General features: G+C 48.0%; 2 protein-coding genes across 7 annotated transcripts; one reads left to right on the plus strand and one right to left on the minus strand.

Annotated features, from left to right (window-relative positions):
* The first annotated feature begins 1604 nt into the window (after positions 1–1604).
* DEDD (death effector domain containing) lies at positions 1605–12441 on the plus strand. 3 transcript variants are annotated; one of them, XM_081224663.1, is made up of 6 exons: positions 1606–1824; positions 3549–3581; positions 9577–9965; positions 10166–10273; positions 10582–10728; positions 11251–12441. In XM_081224663.1, exons 3-6 carry the CDS (start codon positions 9641–9643, stop codon positions 11625–11627), a joined length of 957 nt encoding a protein of 318 aa, XP_081080789.1. In that variant the 5' UTR covers positions 1606–1824; positions 3549–3581; positions 9577–9640; the 3' UTR covers positions 11628–12441. The 3 variants fall into 3 exon arrangements, with proteins under 3 accessions (XP_081080791.1, XP_081080789.1, XP_081080790.1); XM_081224664.1 differs by lacking the exon at positions 1606–1824 and adding an exon at positions 1930–1989; XM_081224665.1 differs by lacking the exon at positions 3549–3581 and having other exon boundaries at positions 1605–1824.
* Positions 12442–12723: 282 nt separating this feature from the next.
* On the minus strand, positions 12724–15636 carry NIT1 (nitrilase 1). 4 transcript variants are annotated; one of them, XM_081224662.1, is made up of 7 exons: positions 15515–15636; positions 14917–15015; positions 14396–14650; positions 14181–14284; positions 13839–13972; positions 13545–13670; positions 12724–13268 (listed from the first exon to the last, which is right to left on the minus strand). In XM_081224662.1, exons 3-7 carry the CDS (start codon positions 14638–14640, stop codon positions 13002–13004), a joined length of 876 nt encoding a protein of 291 aa, XP_081080788.1. In that variant the 5' UTR covers positions 14641–14650; positions 14917–15015; positions 15515–15636; the 3' UTR covers positions 12724–13001. The 4 variants fall into 4 exon arrangements, with proteins under 4 accessions (XP_081080788.1, XP_081080786.1, XP_081080785.1 ...); XM_081224660.1 differs by having other exon boundaries at positions 15546–15627; XM_081224659.1 differs by lacking the exon at positions 15515–15636 and adding an exon at positions 15225–15499.
* Between the last annotated feature and the right edge of the window lie 4 nt (positions 15637–15640).

Here is a 15640-nt window from a genome sequence, read left to right on the forward strand (position 1 = left end):
GATGAATCTAAAATAAAAAGCCTAAGTTTCATCCCTCCCAGGCCCACTCTTCATAGTTAATTTTTTAACGCTTGTGTAAATATGTAAGTATTCTTCTGCACTTGCTTTTTTTCCATGCCATTTGGACATTTCCATCTGGCTGTCCCACATATCTAAAACTCCTTCCCTTTCTTTGTAATTCTCCCTCATGCTATACCCTACTGCTAGCCTCTTTCTACGGTCAACACAGTGAAGAAATTGTCTTTACACACTGTGCTTTGCCAGTCACTCAATTTACCTCAATGTTGTTTCTACCCCCACTGTATCTCTGAAACAGCTTTCTCCAAAATTACTAAACGACTTACTTGTTGCAAAATCCATTGGACACATTTTAGTCCACATCTTACCTGATCTGTTATGTTTGACACTGACCAGTTTCCTTGATACTTCTCTCCTGGTTTCTTCTTTCCTTTCCTTCCCAATGTCCTCTTTTCCTCTCTCTTCCCTCATGTCATCTCAAATTCCTCTTTCTAGGACATCTTAGTCACTTCCATGGTTTCAACAACCTTCTATATTCACACACTAGGGCGCCCCGCCGCCCCCCAAACTTTCCTTTTGGACTCCCAACCCACCTTATCTAATATTCTATTGTCAAATGGATATCCCACAGGCACCTAAAACTCACTCTTCCCCCACCCCAAACAACAATGAAAATGGCATTATTCCCCAGGTGCCCAAGCCAGAACACTGGGAAATACCTTGGATTCCTCCCTCAGCCTCATACCCATTTCCGATCAATTTTCCCCATCTGCACTCCCCACTTCTAGAGGACAGACCGCTGTAGTCTCTTACCAGGGTAAGAGCTTCCCAATTGTTCTTGCCTCTAACTTCACGCCCTCCAATTCATTCTCCTCATTGCAACCAGTGATCTTTCTAAAACGCAAATATATTTGTTCACACCTCTGTTAAGACTCTCCAAAACCTATTCATTACCCTTAGGATAAAATAAACTAATTTACAAGGGCTTGCGTAAACAGGCCCCTCCCAACCTCCGGGACTCATCTATTACCTCTCTTTTAACCAAACCAGGCTGCTGGCAGCTCCGGAAGGTACCTAGCCCCCCACCCCCAATTCCCAACAGTCCAGTATTCAGCTCAGGTGACACTTCCTTCATGAAGTGGGTGCTCAAAAACCAAATGCTCAAAAAGTGAAATCCGAGAGGGCATCTGAGCAGCACTTTCTGTTCCGGACCCAAGTTTACGGAACGTCCGGGTTACCAGGAAGCTCAGAGCAAAGGTCAAACCCAGATCATGAACCTTCCCCCAAGTTCGCTGGGCAATCCGACCCCCGTAATATTCCGCCCTTATGCGTCATGGCTGCCAGTCGCAGTCTTTCAATGGATCTTGAAGTCGACACCAGACAGCTCCGACCCCACCAACGTTTCCACACTCAAGAACGCAACCCTCTCTCATGCCTTACTACGGCCCTGAAGCCGTCCTGAAGAAACACTTGCGTTGCCAGCTTGCCCCAAAGCAAGATGGCTGCCAATCTCTATTCTCCGCTACCGAAATGAAGCTATCCACTCCCCGTTTAATGCCGCTGCCAGGCTGCCCTCAACTAGCATGGCTACTCCGGCTCATGCCTCACTATGGTCTCGAAGCCGCCACTAACCGGCCAGGTTCCGGGAGGCGCTGTTCAGGATGCAGCCACCCCCGCCCGCCTCTCCCCTCCCCCACGCCCGCGGCGGCGGCGGCGGCGGCTGGAGCCCGGATGCGGCACCGTGAGACAGGCCCGGGAGAGCGGCGCGGATGGATCCAACATGGCGGCGCCGAGCCTGAGCCGAGAGTGAGGCGGCGGGGCGGCCGGAGTGGGGAGGGGGAGTCGAGCGGGACGGGGCGGGGCGGGGCCGGGCGGGGCCGCAAAGGGCTTGGGGAAGGAAAGTGGAGGGGGAGGCGGTGGCGACGTCTAGCCTGAGAATCTGAAGAGAGGGAGGTGACGGGACGCTGCAAGGTGGGGGAGGGGAGCGGCCAAGGGGGGCGTGCGGGGGAGGTGGCAACTGTGGGAGAGGGCAGGGTCGAGGCGGAGGAGTGGGGCAGGGGAGGGGCGTAAACAAGGGCCGAGGCTGGGCCAGGCTAGGGGTATTAGAGAGGCCGAGGTGGGGAGTGGGGCTGCGGTCCCGCCCGGCTGAGGGGGTAGGAACGGGAAGGGGGGGCCGAGGGTGTGAAGGGGAAGGGGGCTTGTGGCATGTGGTTGGAAGAAGGACTGGACTCTTGTAAGGGGTGTTGTGGAGAGGTGGGAAAAGGTGAAGATTGGATTTGAGACGTTTGGGGGTAGGTTCTGAAAGTGTTAAATTGGAGGTGGGAGGGGGAAGGGCCTAGGGGAGAATTTGGGTGGAAAAGGAGAGGACGGAGGTTTGGGGAATGGAGAGCGTGTCGGTGTGACGAGGTAATGGAGAAAGTGAGAGACTAGGAGGAAAGTTTGGGAGGAAGGGGAATGGGATGGGAGATAGGACAGTGTAGCTGCACGAGTGATAGAGGTTCAGGGGTTTCCCTTTCCCCTGTAGAAAGGAAGAGAGAGCAGAGTTAAGCAGCATCAGTTACAGCCAATTCTAATTGCCAGGCCTTTAGCTTTTACTAGGGTGGAAAGGGCAGAAGGGAATGGTCATGTGGATTTGGAGAATTGGGGTTGGATGAGGGTTCAACTGGATTTCCAAAAGCTGCCTAGCTTACTGCTCCCTTGTTTTTCCTGGTTAAAAAAAGAAGAGAAAATGGGGAGCCTGGCTGGTATCGCTGGAATGTGGAAGGAGTAAAGGACTTTTCTAGTTTTAAACAATTAGCAATGCCAGAATGGGGAAACAGCCATGCTATGTTGGAACGCTGTTTGCAGGGAACAGAAAACACAGGATGGTGTGTGTCTAGGCAGCCATGCTAATTAAATGAGTGCTTTCGTTTCCAGACCCTTCTTTTGCTGTTTAAGTGCTAGGAGCGGGGGTCAGTATCCATACCTAAAAGATGTTCCCTGGTGAAATGTAGATGTTTGACTGGATGCTGCCCCAGTGGATATTTTGTTCTCACTGTGTGTGAGAATTTGGAGGATAGTTCTGGTCTCATAAGTGAAGTAATGGAAAGAAAGTGCCTTCTTTGACTGTAACCACTTTCCTCCTAGTTCATCTAAAGATGAAAGTCAATGTTAATACTGTAACAAAGTAGGTGAGCCTCATAAGGAGTTGAGGAGTCAGGTGAGGTGTCAGAGGATAATTGGTTTTCCCACAAGTTGTTGAATTTGGGACCTTTCTTGCCCTAAGCCACTGAGACTGGAAATTCTTGGAGTTGGTATTGTGTTGTGAATTGGGTAATAGAAGGTTAGGGAAGCCTGGGCACTTTGATGGGAGTGAGTTCTCTCATTTAGCTTGGAGTGGATCATTTCAATTTAAATGGCTTTAGGCTTGTCTGTATATTTTTGCAGCTGAGATTGACTACCTCTTTGAGGTTTCAAAATAAAGCTTGAAAATTGACGCTTCCCCCTCTTATTTGTTTTTGCTTTGCTGCTGGCTTTGAACCTTGTGCTAGGAAGAGACCTGGGAAATTAAGTTTCTTGCAGAGGTAAGTCTGGAACTTTTTATTGTTTTCAAACAATGGAAGGGAATGGAAATGTCATGAAATGGAAATGGCATATTGGGAGTTGAGCTCAGTAATGGGGTAGCTGACAGGGAAAATGGGTTTTCAGTGTGTAAGATCTGTTGCAGTCATTGTCCCTTTGGGTCACTGGAGATTGGTAGGAGGGAAAGAACAGAAATTAGGTGTCTTAGGGCAAGACTCCAGCCTTGTTTTGTTATTATCTAGCCTTCGTGGTCAGCTCTGAGAGAAACATTTTTTTTTGCGGTACGCGGGCCTCTCACTGTTGTGGCCTCTCCCGTTGCGGAGCACAGGCTTCGGACGCGCAGGCTCAGCGGCCATGGCTCACGGGCCCAGCCGCTCCGCGGCATGTGGGATCTTCCCGGACCGGGGCACGAATCCGTGTCCCCTGCATCGGCAGGCGGACTCTCCACCACTGCGCCACCAGGGAAGCCCTGAGAGAAACATTTTTAAACATATGGAACTTTGTACTCTAGTACAGTGTCTACTAAATGTTGCCCTTGGAGGGTTGCTGAGGCACCTGCCCTGGGAAGGCTTTTCCTCTAGCTTACTCTTTCTCCTAGTTGTTCTGGAATCTTCATTTTGAAAACACAGTTTGTAATTCTGACTTCCAGATATTTGGTTACATTTTCTTGGTCCTACCAGCAAGAAGGCTCTTTATGTAGTCGTCTTAGTCATCTTTAAGGTTTTCCTTGTCCTTTACATTTCAGGTTTCAAGACATCACTCTTTTTTAGATTTTTCACGTGACTTTCCCTCTCACAGGGCTTCTGAGAGAGTCAGATACCTCTAGTTCTTTTGGGATGAAACTAGACTGTTGTTTTCATTTCAAGGCATCACTCTTTATTTCTTCCACATGACTTCTAAGGGCTTCTGAGAGAATCAAGTACCTCAAAAAATACAGATCTCATCCCTGGTTGGGATGAGACTAGACTTTGCATGGAAGTAGAAATCTAATAGATAACGATTAGTCAAGAGGAAGTCCTGTAGATACATATAGATTGTTTGTTGGCCCTTGGCTGGCTTGGACCTCCCAAAAGAAAACGAACAACAAAAAATCCTGCAGCTCCAGGAAATGCAGCAATCATCAGAATAAAGAATTAGTCTTGGGAACCTATTAAGGGTGATCCATATACGTTAGGCTCTCAAATAGACCCAAATCAACCAGCAGGATCAGGACTCTTGTTTACTGGAGTGTTTGTCTCTTGGTGTCTGGCAATGTTTCAAGCACCAAGATTCTGAAGTTCTTTCTAATCTTCAGTTTTAGAGGGGGTATATTCTCCTCACTGCTCTGATACTTTTCACCTAGGATCTCTATAATTTAAGCTGAGTTCCTTCGATTCACTGCCACAGAAAGCTGAGTATATTTTGGTTTAAGAGGAAGTTGGCCACGTTCTTTTAGTGCTGAAGTTAGATCCTTGGAACCCCCATCTGGATTGCTAGTGAGTGAACTCACCATCCTAGATGATAATTAAGTGGGGAGGGCTGCCTATTAGTCTGCATGCCAGCCTCCTGACATTTCTCCCAAGGACGAGCATGGCCTTGGGAAACTTCTGCCTCTTCTGCATTTTGCTTCATTGCATAAGCAGTATAAGTCTGATCAGCGGCCTAACAAGGAAGGGTCTGCTTTTGGTCTAGTTTTGGGACTTTAAAGATGGCTGCAAGGTTTAAGTGCAAGATCCTTTCTGTCTGTCTTGCAGAGGATGGCATTTCTCTGATCTGCACAGAAATTTAGATTGAACTAGGTCAAATTAGACCTCCTGGGATGGGGCGGAAGGGAGTGTAGTCCTGTCACCTGCTGTTCACCTAAATGGCAACAGCAGGTGATAGACAAGCCAAGGTTGGAGTGGGATGGAACTCTTTAGTTAAGTTAAGTGAGTCTTTGTCTGACTGGCTTTTCTTCTGGAATATTGTTTGATGGGTTTGGGTTGGAGGGACCAAATTACTTCCTTTTCCAGATATAGGATGGAAGCGACATGCTGTCTCTCCTTTTGACCCTTCATCATGCTCCATCTAGAATAGGATTTCTCATCTTCAGCATTATTGACATTTTGGGCCAGATAATTCTTTGTTTTAAGAGGCCGTCCTGTGCATTATAGGATGTTTAGCATCATCCATCGCATTTACTCACTGTACGCCAGTAGCACCCTCCCAGTCATGACAATCTAAAATGACTCCAGACATCGCTGAATTCCCCTGCAGGGCAAATCGCCCCTGGTTGAGAACCACTGACCTAGAAGCTCTGGTAATTCCTGTCACTTTGATCCAGCCTAGGATCTACGACTTAACGGTGGCTGTTTTTTCCTCAAATCTGGGGAGTTAACCCTCAGGATTGAAACCTATTGTAGAATTGCATCCATTGATACATAATTAGGACCACAGTGCTTTCCTGTATTCTGCTTCATTTTCCAGTGACCAGGTATGTGGGGACAATATTTCCTAATTTCCTGGGGTTTATAGTCAGGACACTTTGAATTAGGGAGTTCTGAAGCAGCCTGCTCTTCTGATTGGTTGAATGTGAAACCTGCCCATCTGTTTTTTATGGGACCCACATAATGAACAGCTGGCCAAGGGGAACAGGTGGGATAGGGAACAAGGAGAAGTTGTAGGGCTCTAAGGAGACTCAGTTTTCTCATGTTACCTGCTATGAGCAAGAAGTTGTTTTCCTTCAGTCCCCTCTGTTTGTAGCCGGTGACTGCAGCAGGTGAAACAAGAGAGGAAGAGACAAGGAAAACCAGTCAATAGTTGAATTGCTATTTTCCCTGTTGTTTCCCATGCTTTGGGTGGGACATCTGGGCTCTCATAACTAGATACGGGCTATATTTCCTGTCCACATATCTGAATCCACGGTATGGGGCTAGGTGATTACAGGGTGGCCCTCCCCTTTTCTTATTTGTTTATTTATTTATTTTTGGCTGTGTTGGGTCTTCGTTGCTGCGCACAGGCTCTCTTTTGTTGCATCAGGCGGGGGCTGCTCTTCGTAGCAGTGCGCGGGCTTCTCACTGCAGCGGCTTCTCTTGTTGGGGAGCACGGGCTCTAGGCACGTGGGCTCAGTAGTTGTGGCTCGCGGGCTCTAGAGCGCAGGCTCAGTAGTTGAGGCGCACGGGCTTAGTTGCTCTGCAGCATGTGGGATCTTCCCGGACCAGGGCTCGAACCCATGTCTCCTGCATTGGCAGGCGGATTCTTAACCACTGCGCCACCAGGGAAGCCCTCCCCTTTTCTTAAGGGTATGAGTCTCTGTGCTTCCGTTTCAGGATTAAAGGAGAGAACCAGGTCCTACTTGCTCTTCAGTTTTCTGAGTCCCCAACAGCTTGACTTTTCTGAAGTAGTTTATAATTTTATTCTCTTTCTAACCTAGCCTCAGTTTCTTGGAGTATAAAATGGACAGAACGGCCTGTCTCGCTGTTGAGTAGGGTGCTATGGTATGGGTAGTTTTGCAATGTGGGGGAGGCTATAGCCAGTTAGAGTATATGCATGATACCTGAGTTGCATGTACTTTTAATTGGGTCCTCTCACTCTTGGATTTTTGTGAGTTTTTTTCTTAATTGGTGTTGCTTGTGGTGATCTCTTGGAGATTCATTTCAGTTCAACAACAGGTTACTCCTACTATATGCCAACCTCCATCCACTGCTAGGCACTAGACACATAAAGATGAATATGACCTAGGCTCTCTACATGAGTCGCTTAAGATCTAATAGGATAATAAATACACAAATAATTTTAGTACACTTCGATAAATGGTTTAAGGGAAATATGTACAGTGTTCCATAGGATCACAGAAAAGGACTACTTATACCAGCATGGGGGTGTAGAGAATGAATTTGAAGATGGCATCTGAGCTGATTCTTAAAGGATGAGTAGGAGTTAACCATCTGAAAAAGGGTGGTAATGGGGGGTGTGGAAGAGAAGGGAGAGGGGCATTCAGGCAAAGAGACTAGTCTGAAGAAAGTTACAGAGAAATGAATTGTATGATGTATGTGAACTATAAACAAACGGAGAATGTTAGAGAATAAAAAGTGAGTTATGAGGTTGGCAAAGTAGGCAAGGCCTGATCTTGGAAGGTTTGGTGTGTTGGGTAAGGAGTCTGGAGTGTTCTTATTGGTAAGGAGGGGACTGTAGCGAGGTCTTAAGCCGAAAAGTGGTGTGGTCAATTGTGCATTTTAGATAATTCAGCTGGACGTGGGGGATTGATTTAGGCAGGTTAGGGTTGGTGGCTGCAACAGCCTTAGAGAGGCTGTTGCAGTAATCCAGGTGAGAGATTACTGGGGCCTGAACCAGCATGGTGGTGGTAGAAGTGGAAGGGTGAGGCAGATTTAAGAAATAGAAAGTAGCACCAACAGGAATTTATAATTGATTGGGTGATTGGAGGTTGTGGTCAGATGGTGGAGCAGTACTGGGTGGTACTCCCTGCCAGGGCAGTAAATATGAGTGGCTAGAGAGGAGGTGAAAGTTGTTGGACTTGAGGATTGGTTATTGGCTGGGTCACTGATATTACCCAGGATGATGGAGGAAATTTGTGAATTAAATGCCAAAATATATAATAAATGTAGGACTGGGATTGGTCATTGACAAGGGATTGGTAAATGACAACCATGAGGAAAGGTTAGAAGGTGACATATCCAAATGGTGTGTGAACATCAGGCGAGTACAGGTGGCATAGGAGACTTACAGGAATGCTCAACCTAGGAGCTTAGTGATGTTTGTTGTTTTAAATCCATGAGTTTTGGTGGATATTTAATTAACTTTCTTAGCATTTATTCTCCTGGACTTGGTTTGATTGTAGGAAAAATGAGGTTAGGTTTGTGGAGGGATGAGTCTGGGCTGCAGAGGCCAAGGATGCTTATCTCTGAAATCTCTTAACCATTTAGATAAGTTTTACAGTGATTTCACATGCATCTTCTCATTGGATTCTTAACTCCGAGGAGTAGTTTCTTTCATCCCTGTTTTGTAGATGGGGACAGTAAGACTTTCAAGTTAAGTGACTTAAGGTCACACAGCTACACAGTTTGTTAATGACATAGGCAGAATTTTTTTTTTAAGTCCCAGTTTTCTTTTTTCTATTTAGTTATTTATGGCTGCGCTGGGTCTTCGTTGCTGCACATGGTCTTTTTCTCTAGCTGCGGCAAGCAGGGGCTACTCTTTGTTGTGGTGCGCGGACTTCATTTTGGTGGCTTCTCTTGTTGTGGAGCACGGGCTCTAGACGTGTGGGCTTCAGTTGTTGGAGCTCGCAGGCTTAGTTGCTCCGCGGCATGTGGGATCTTCCTGGACCAGGGATCGAACCTGTGTCCCTTGCATTGGCGGGCGGATTCTTAACCACTGCACCACCAGGGAAGTCCTGAAATAGGCAGAATTAAAACTAGTTCTAACCCTAAAGGCTTTCAGTTTCCCTGTTGTCAGCCCCTAAGTTCATCTGATGCAGCTTCTATATTAGAATTTAGACTGAATTCTCTACTTCTCCTCATTTCACCTACATTTAAGGGATGAATTGATTGGGGGTGCTGGCAGGGAGAGTACAAGGGACCAAAAGCAGTATTTTGGAGGCCAGAGGAACAATTGGGGTAATATTTAATAGAAAATTCTGCTGAATATGTAGTGCTAAAATTGCAGTTAACAAGTCTTACTTAGCAGAAGTTACTATCTTTCTCCAGTAGGATATGGACTTAGGGCAGCATCTGTTGGATATACAGAGCTCTAGGCTGTATTTTTTAATAAGTACTTTGTAGGGACTTCCCTGGCAGTCCAGCAGTTAAGACTCCGTGCTTCCAATGCAAGGGTCGGGGAACTAAGATCCCACATGCCGCGTGGTGCAGTCAAAAAAAAAAAAAAAAAAAACTTTGTAAAAGTTAGTAAACGCTTATTAAGCACTACACTGTGCCAAGCATTGTGTTGGGCTCTGGGAATATAGGAATGGATGACTAATTCCTGCCATTGAGTGGTTCACAGGTTCTTTCCTTTTCCTTATAGTATAGTGGGGATTGCAGCTGCTGAGCAGGGATTCTGGAAAGCATTGTGCACCTGAGCCCCCAGCATGGCGGGCCTAAAGCGGAGGGCAAGCCAGGTGTGGCCCGAAGAGCATGGTGAGCAAGAGCACGGGCTGTATAGCCTGCATCGCATGTTTGACATCGTGGGCACCCACCTGACACACAGAGACGTACGAGTTCTTTCCTTCCTCTTTGTTGATGTCATTGATGACCACGAGCGTGGCCTCATCCGAAATGGACGTGACTTCTTATTGGCGCTGGAGCGCCAGGGCCGCTGTGATGAGAGTAACTTTCGCCAGGTGCTGCAGCTGCTGCGCATCATCACCCGCCATGACCTGCTGCCCTACGTCACCCTCAAGAGGAGACGGGCTGGTGAGGGTGCATTGGGGGCTGGGGACACTGGAATCAGGGAAGAGCTGTGGGCGGCCTTGTGTGAGCAGCATGGGAGGCCAAGCAGAAGGAGGCATTGACGCTGGGGAGTACTGAGGAGAATAGGTTATGAGGCCCATTGGAGGGTTGGACTAGAAGGGAAGGGTGTATCTTTTCCTGAGTGAATCCCTCTCCCCCTACAGTGTGCCCTGATCTTGTAGACAAATATCTGGAAGAGACATCAATTCGCTACGTGACACCCAGAGCCCTCAGCGATCCAGAACCGAGGCCTCCCCACCCCCCTAAAACAGGTGAGACAATATTAACTCCCCCTAATTTCCATAATCAAGAAAGAGGACACTGGACCCATCTTTTCCCAGTTTTGCCAGCCTAAATGAAAGGACAGTGTTTCCCCCCCATATCTGGCCCCCCCAAAATCAGATGAGGTGTTAATGCTTCATCTGGGTCCTGTAATTGTTCCCACATTGTGTCCACCTTTCAGGTCACATTATTGATACTGCTTTTAGTGCTAAGTCTAAATGATCCTTCCTCATTCCAAGTGAAGTGTTTGAATTTCTGCTTTTACCCTACTATGTCTCCCTTTTTACCCTCTGGTCAGTGCCTCCCCACTATCCTGTGGTGTGCTGCCCCACTTCGGGCCCTCAGATGTGTAGCAAGCGGCCAGCTCGAGGGAGAGCCACACTTGGGAGCCAGCGAAAACGCCGGAAGTCAGTGACACCAGATCCCAAGGAAAAGCAGACATGCGGTGAGGAAGTTCAAGGGTTCTAGAGGTAGAGTAGACTTGAAGGGAAATACAAAGAACTGCTGGAATACTGGGCAGTTATTCTATTCAGTGTAAAGGCTCCGTTTGATTGCTGTTGCCAAGTGAGATTGAATGGTATAGTCTCTGGGAGGAGGACTCCTCTACCTTTGTGGCAGAGTACATTTCAACTCTTGCTAGGTAATACTAGATGAAAGGGATGCTGTTATGACATCCTTATTGTAGGATGACCCAAGTCATGACAGAGTATTAAAGTGAAATTCTGTGTCTGTTAATTAGGAAAATATCTCCTAGAATCAAGGTGCTACTTGTGAGTGATGGAAGTAATCTGACCTGGGCACCTCTTGAGTTCAGGCAAGGATTTCGGAGGTACATATAAAAGAACTAGTCCTGGGAAGAGGTAGAGAAGCTGTCAAGTGATGTTCCCAAGTTTGCTACTCTGCTCTTCAACCTTTCAAACTTGGGTGTAAACTGCAACCTCTTCTGCATATCTTCTTTTCCCCACAGACATCAGACTGCGGGTTCGGGCTGAATACTGCCAGCATGAGACTGCTCTGCAGGGCAACGTCTTCTCTAACAAGCAGGACCCACTTGAGCGCCAGTTTGAGCGCTTTAACCAGGCCAACACCATCCTCAAGTCCCGGGACCTGGGCTCCATCATCTGTGACATCAAGTTCTCTGAGCTCACCTACCTCGACGCATTCTGGCGCGACTATATCAATGGCTCGTTACTAGAGGCACTTAAAGGTGTCTTCATCACAGACTCCCTCAAGCAGGCTGTGGGCCATGAGGCCATCAAGCTGCTGGTGAACGTGGATGAGGAGGACTATGAGCTGGGCCGACAGAAACTCCTGAGGAACTTGATGCTGCAAGCATTGCCCTGACCTTTTTCCCCTTCTCACTTCTCTGGGGACTTCTCACCACCCACCTCTGGAGCTTACATACCGTTCTGGGGTTTGTTCTCTACCCTTCCAACCAATCACACCCCTGCCTTTTTTTTTTAAAGGAAAAGACAAATGAAAAATGGAAGTGGTGTTCCCCATCCCTCCCTGCACCCATGTGCCTGGGCTTCCCTTTGTTTCCCTTTTCCACTTACCCCCCTCATGTGTGTCTCTACAGCCACCTTGCCACTGAGCCATAAGACAAATGTATAGGGAGAAGCAAAGTCTATAGAACATAGTCTTTGTAAGGAATTGAAGTGATCACTGCTTTTGGGTGCATTGAGGGGTTATCAGTACTTCTGGCTTTATGAGGGCTCTTAAGTTTTGTCTGAGAAACCAAAGGGCTGTCTGTAGGGAGCTGTGTGGAAGGTGGGACTCTGAAGTGTATTTTGGAAATTAATCACCACCCTCTCCCAAATTATAGAATTTTTAAAAAACAAAGAAGCTGTGGCCCTTTCCACTCTCTCCTGGCCTCTGGTGCTGCTCCTCTCTGCCTCGTTCCTCCATTCCATGGCTTGAAATCTCGGCCTGGTGTGGCTCCTTTCTTTTCCCTCTTTGTCAAACCCTCTTCAAAGGAGTAATAGGTAAGCGGACTAGGTCAGCCTAGTCACCCTCCCAACTGTGGTGTGTGTGTACACACATACACAGGGTGGATGGAGAAGAGGTTGCTGATTAAAATGCACTCCCCCTAAAAAGGGGAAGGGGGAGTGTGACACTTCCTTTCCATGTTCAAGTGAAAATAAATATGTACCCTGCAGCCCTTTTCCCCTTTGCTTTCTTCTGGCTTGGGCAAAGGGCATCATAGGTGAAAGTGAAATGATTCAATATCAATTCCTTTCTTCTTTTTCTTTCCCCATCCTCTACCCCCACTCCCACCCCCAAGCTTGGGAGCATGGGGTTGGGACATGCACTGAGTGTTGCACTTTTATTTAGATAGGGAGGCATGTTGAATGAGTCAGGAGGCCTAGAACTGGAGTCTAGTCCAGCTGGTACAATACCACCTCCCCTTTCGGCTCCCAAAAGAGATATCCAGACAACAGACTTTATGATTATTATATTTTTTTCATTGCCAGTGCTGCTCAGCCCTCAGCATAACTTCAGTTTTCATGAAATAAACAGTGACTATATAAAATTCCACCTTTCTGAAACTGAAATCTGAGCTCAGGTGAAAGTTTCTTCTTTCCCAAGAAGCTGAGCCTGTGTTCCAGCAAGAGAGAAAAGGTTCTCCAAGTGAGGGGAGCTGCACCTGGGTCCTGCCTATAAGTCACAGCAACACCAGCTCACAATGGGGGTCTCAACGGACAGAAGTCAAAAGTCTTAAGACAGTGGGTGACCCAGATGGCCATAGAGTTCAGGCCTACGATGCTGGAACACGGGCAGGTGTTGGCGCAACCGTCGCAGATAACTGAGGTCAATTCGGGCAAGGCAGAGGCCTGGTCCTTCAGAGCAGCGGGCCACCACTGTTCCCCAGGGATCTACCACCATGCTATGGCCATAACTTGCTCTCTTCTCATGGTGGCGTCCACACTGTGCTGCCGCCACTACGTAACACTGGCTTTCAATGGCACGGGCCCGCAGCAACACCTGGGGATGGAGGAGATAGGCGTTCACTTAAGTACAGGTAGCAGCTAGTAGGGAAGTGATAGGCCATGGAAATTACAGGCCAGTCTACCCACTGTGACCATTCTGATAATTGCCTATGAATGATTTACTATGTTAACTATTCTGAGAGGCAACAATCTGGGGAAATGAATTTTCCCACTAGGTGGGAAGGAGAAGAAAATCTTTTAACTGGTAGAGCCAAGGGTGGAGAATGAGGTAAGAGAAAGCCCTTAATGTTCTAAAGAGGTGTCCTCTTACCTCCCAATGGGCTGGGCCTGTAACAGATCCAAACGCTGAAGGGTAGGTAAGTATTTCTGCTCCAGCCTGAACCAATGCCAGAGAGAGTTCAGGGAACCGCATGTCATAGCAGATAGCTAGACCAATCTGGAATGAAAATAGCCTATTTAGTCCCCCACCCTGTTTTTCACAGCATCTGGTCATAACCCCGCTACTCCACTCCTTAGGGCTTTCTATCCTCTCCTACCACTTCAAAATATTCCTATTCCCCTCCCTCTTGTTCCTCTCCCACCCTCATCCTTTCACAACTCCCACCTTGCCTGCTGGTGTGCTGACAGGAGACTCAAGACTGGGCCCAGGTATGGTAGAGTTGCTTTCATGCATAGGCCCCTGCCCTGGAATCTCTACGTCACACAGATGCGTCTTCCTATACGTGGCCACTACTGACCCTTGAGTAAGAGGGAGAAAGAGTACTCAGTGCTGGTGCTCTAGAAGCCCAGCTTAGTTCCTCTCCTCCCAAAGAGGACATAGCTTATAGGCTAGCGACAGAAATACAAACGCCCCGAAAACCCTTGGCCAAGGAAACAGAGTTGAGAAACAACACAGAATTCTGGAGAATCTTAGAAGAGCCTGAGAAGAGGCAGGCTGAAGTCTCACCCTTGTTGTTCAGAATCACATGACAATTGTAGATTTTCTGAGTCTGCTCCCAGTCTTCGCCACGCTCATGGAAACCACCCAAGGACAGCCAGAGTCCACATTCCCTGAGGGGGAGGGGACACTGACAACTCTTCTCAAGGCTCTACCCTCATATCTGGCAATCCTGGGACATTACCCAGAAAGAAACTACCTCTCCCTCCCCCTTTCCCTGATACCTGGCAAGCTGGGTATATTCTCCCAAAAGGTTCCCACCCAGTGGCTCAGACAGGTGAAGCGTCTCTTCAGGGTTCCGTGCAATGAAGTCAAATGCCTCAGGCAGGAAAGCCAGACAAGCGCCCAGTCTGGCAGCCTCCCGAATCAGCTCAGCACATGTTATAAAGTTCTGCTCCTTGTCTGGTGTCGATGTTACCTGGCACACAGCCACCAGGGGTAGTTCCCAGGAGGAAGAGGAGACAGCCATGGCTCTGAGGCTGTGAATGGCACAGGCAGGACTCAGACTGACTAGCATGGGGAAACCCAAGTTTAATGATAAGAGGCTAAAATGGGGAGGCAGGAAGGCTGGACTTTCCTTTGAATCTGCTCTTACAGGGCACAGTGCCCCATGGCACAATGACCCATTGATCAAATGTTCTGTGATGGTTGGCACCCCAGTGTTTCCCGCCATCCATACATTTAACAAACATTTATTGAGCATCTACTATGTGCCAGGCACTGAGAACACAACAAAACATGTTACCTGGGCTGAGCACAAAGTACTGAGAGTCGAGGTATCCGGAGTCCAGGACACAAAAGAAGGGACAGGAGCTGGTGAGGAGGCCTGATGATGAAGCCCAACCTGAAGAAGGTGAGAAATCAGGACACCAACCCCACTCTCAAGCAATAAATTTCTAAGATCCTCTGACTTCTCTCGTCATACTGTGAAGCTGAATCAGGGCCCCGCCTGTAAAACCCCCCAAGTCTTCAAAACACTCTGTACCATAAGTAATTATGGGCTACAGAAGAGCTCATAAAGTGGGAAGATGGAGGAAAGGGCTTTGATCTCACATTAACTTGAAGCCTCTTTCCTCAGTCAAATGTTTCCGCAGTTCACAAGTCATCTCCAAGATACTTCCTTGGTTTTCCCAGCCTCTGTTCTCGACTGTGCACCTGCACAGTTTTATTGACGCAAAGCATATTTCCCCCACCAGAGTCTCTGAGGAGAAGTTCACCCTCCCTCGTTCCTCATCACCCAGGGCCCAACCCGCGCCCCACTCTCCAGTTAACCCGTCCTTCCCCGCCTCTCCCAGGGGCAGCGTCTCTGTTGCACAAGTTAAAGCATGGCAGGTGAGAGTCACCGCAGCGGTTGGGATAGGTAGTAGGTCCTACATGAAGATACGGCCAAAAACGATTCGCAGGATCCGAACCGAAGAGCGGCCAGGAGGTGGGGGAGCCGGGGGCGAGAGGGCGGTAACTCCGAGACC

Source organism: Mesoplodon bidens, assembly GCF_964165515.1.
Source record: "Mesoplodon bidens genome assembly, chromosome: 2".
NCBI classification, from domain to species: Eukaryota; Metazoa; Chordata; class Mammalia; order Artiodactyla; family Ziphiidae; genus Mesoplodon; species Mesoplodon bidens.

Excerpts from the sequence above, each read along its gene's own strand:
- DEDD (XM_081224665.1), top strand. The coding sequence starts at position 9,641 with ATGGCGGGCCTAAAGCGGAGGGCAAGCCAGGTGTGGCCCGAAGAGCAT. Across the intron at positions 10,274-10,581 it reads TCCCCACCCCCCTAAAACAG|TGCCTCCCCACTATCCTGTG; the intron begins GTGAGACAATAT and ends CCCTCTGGTCAG. Across the intron at positions 10,729-11,250 it reads CAAGGAAAAGCAGACATGCG|ACATCAGACTGCGGGTTCGG; the intron begins GTGAGGAAGTTC and ends TTTTCCCCACAG.
- NIT1 (XM_081224659.1), bottom strand. The coding sequence starts at position 15,277 with ATGACTTGTGAACTGCGGAAACATTTGACTGAGGAAAGAGGCTTCAAG. Across the intron at positions 14,651-14,916 it reads GTACTTTGTGCTCAGCCCAG|CCTCAGAGCCATGGCTGTCT; the intron begins GTAACATGTTTT and ends TGCCATTCACAG. Across the intron at positions 13,269-13,544 it reads CAGGCCCAGCCCATTGGGAG|GTGTTGCTGCGGGCCCGTGC; the intron begins GTAAGAGGACAC and ends CTCCATCCCCAG.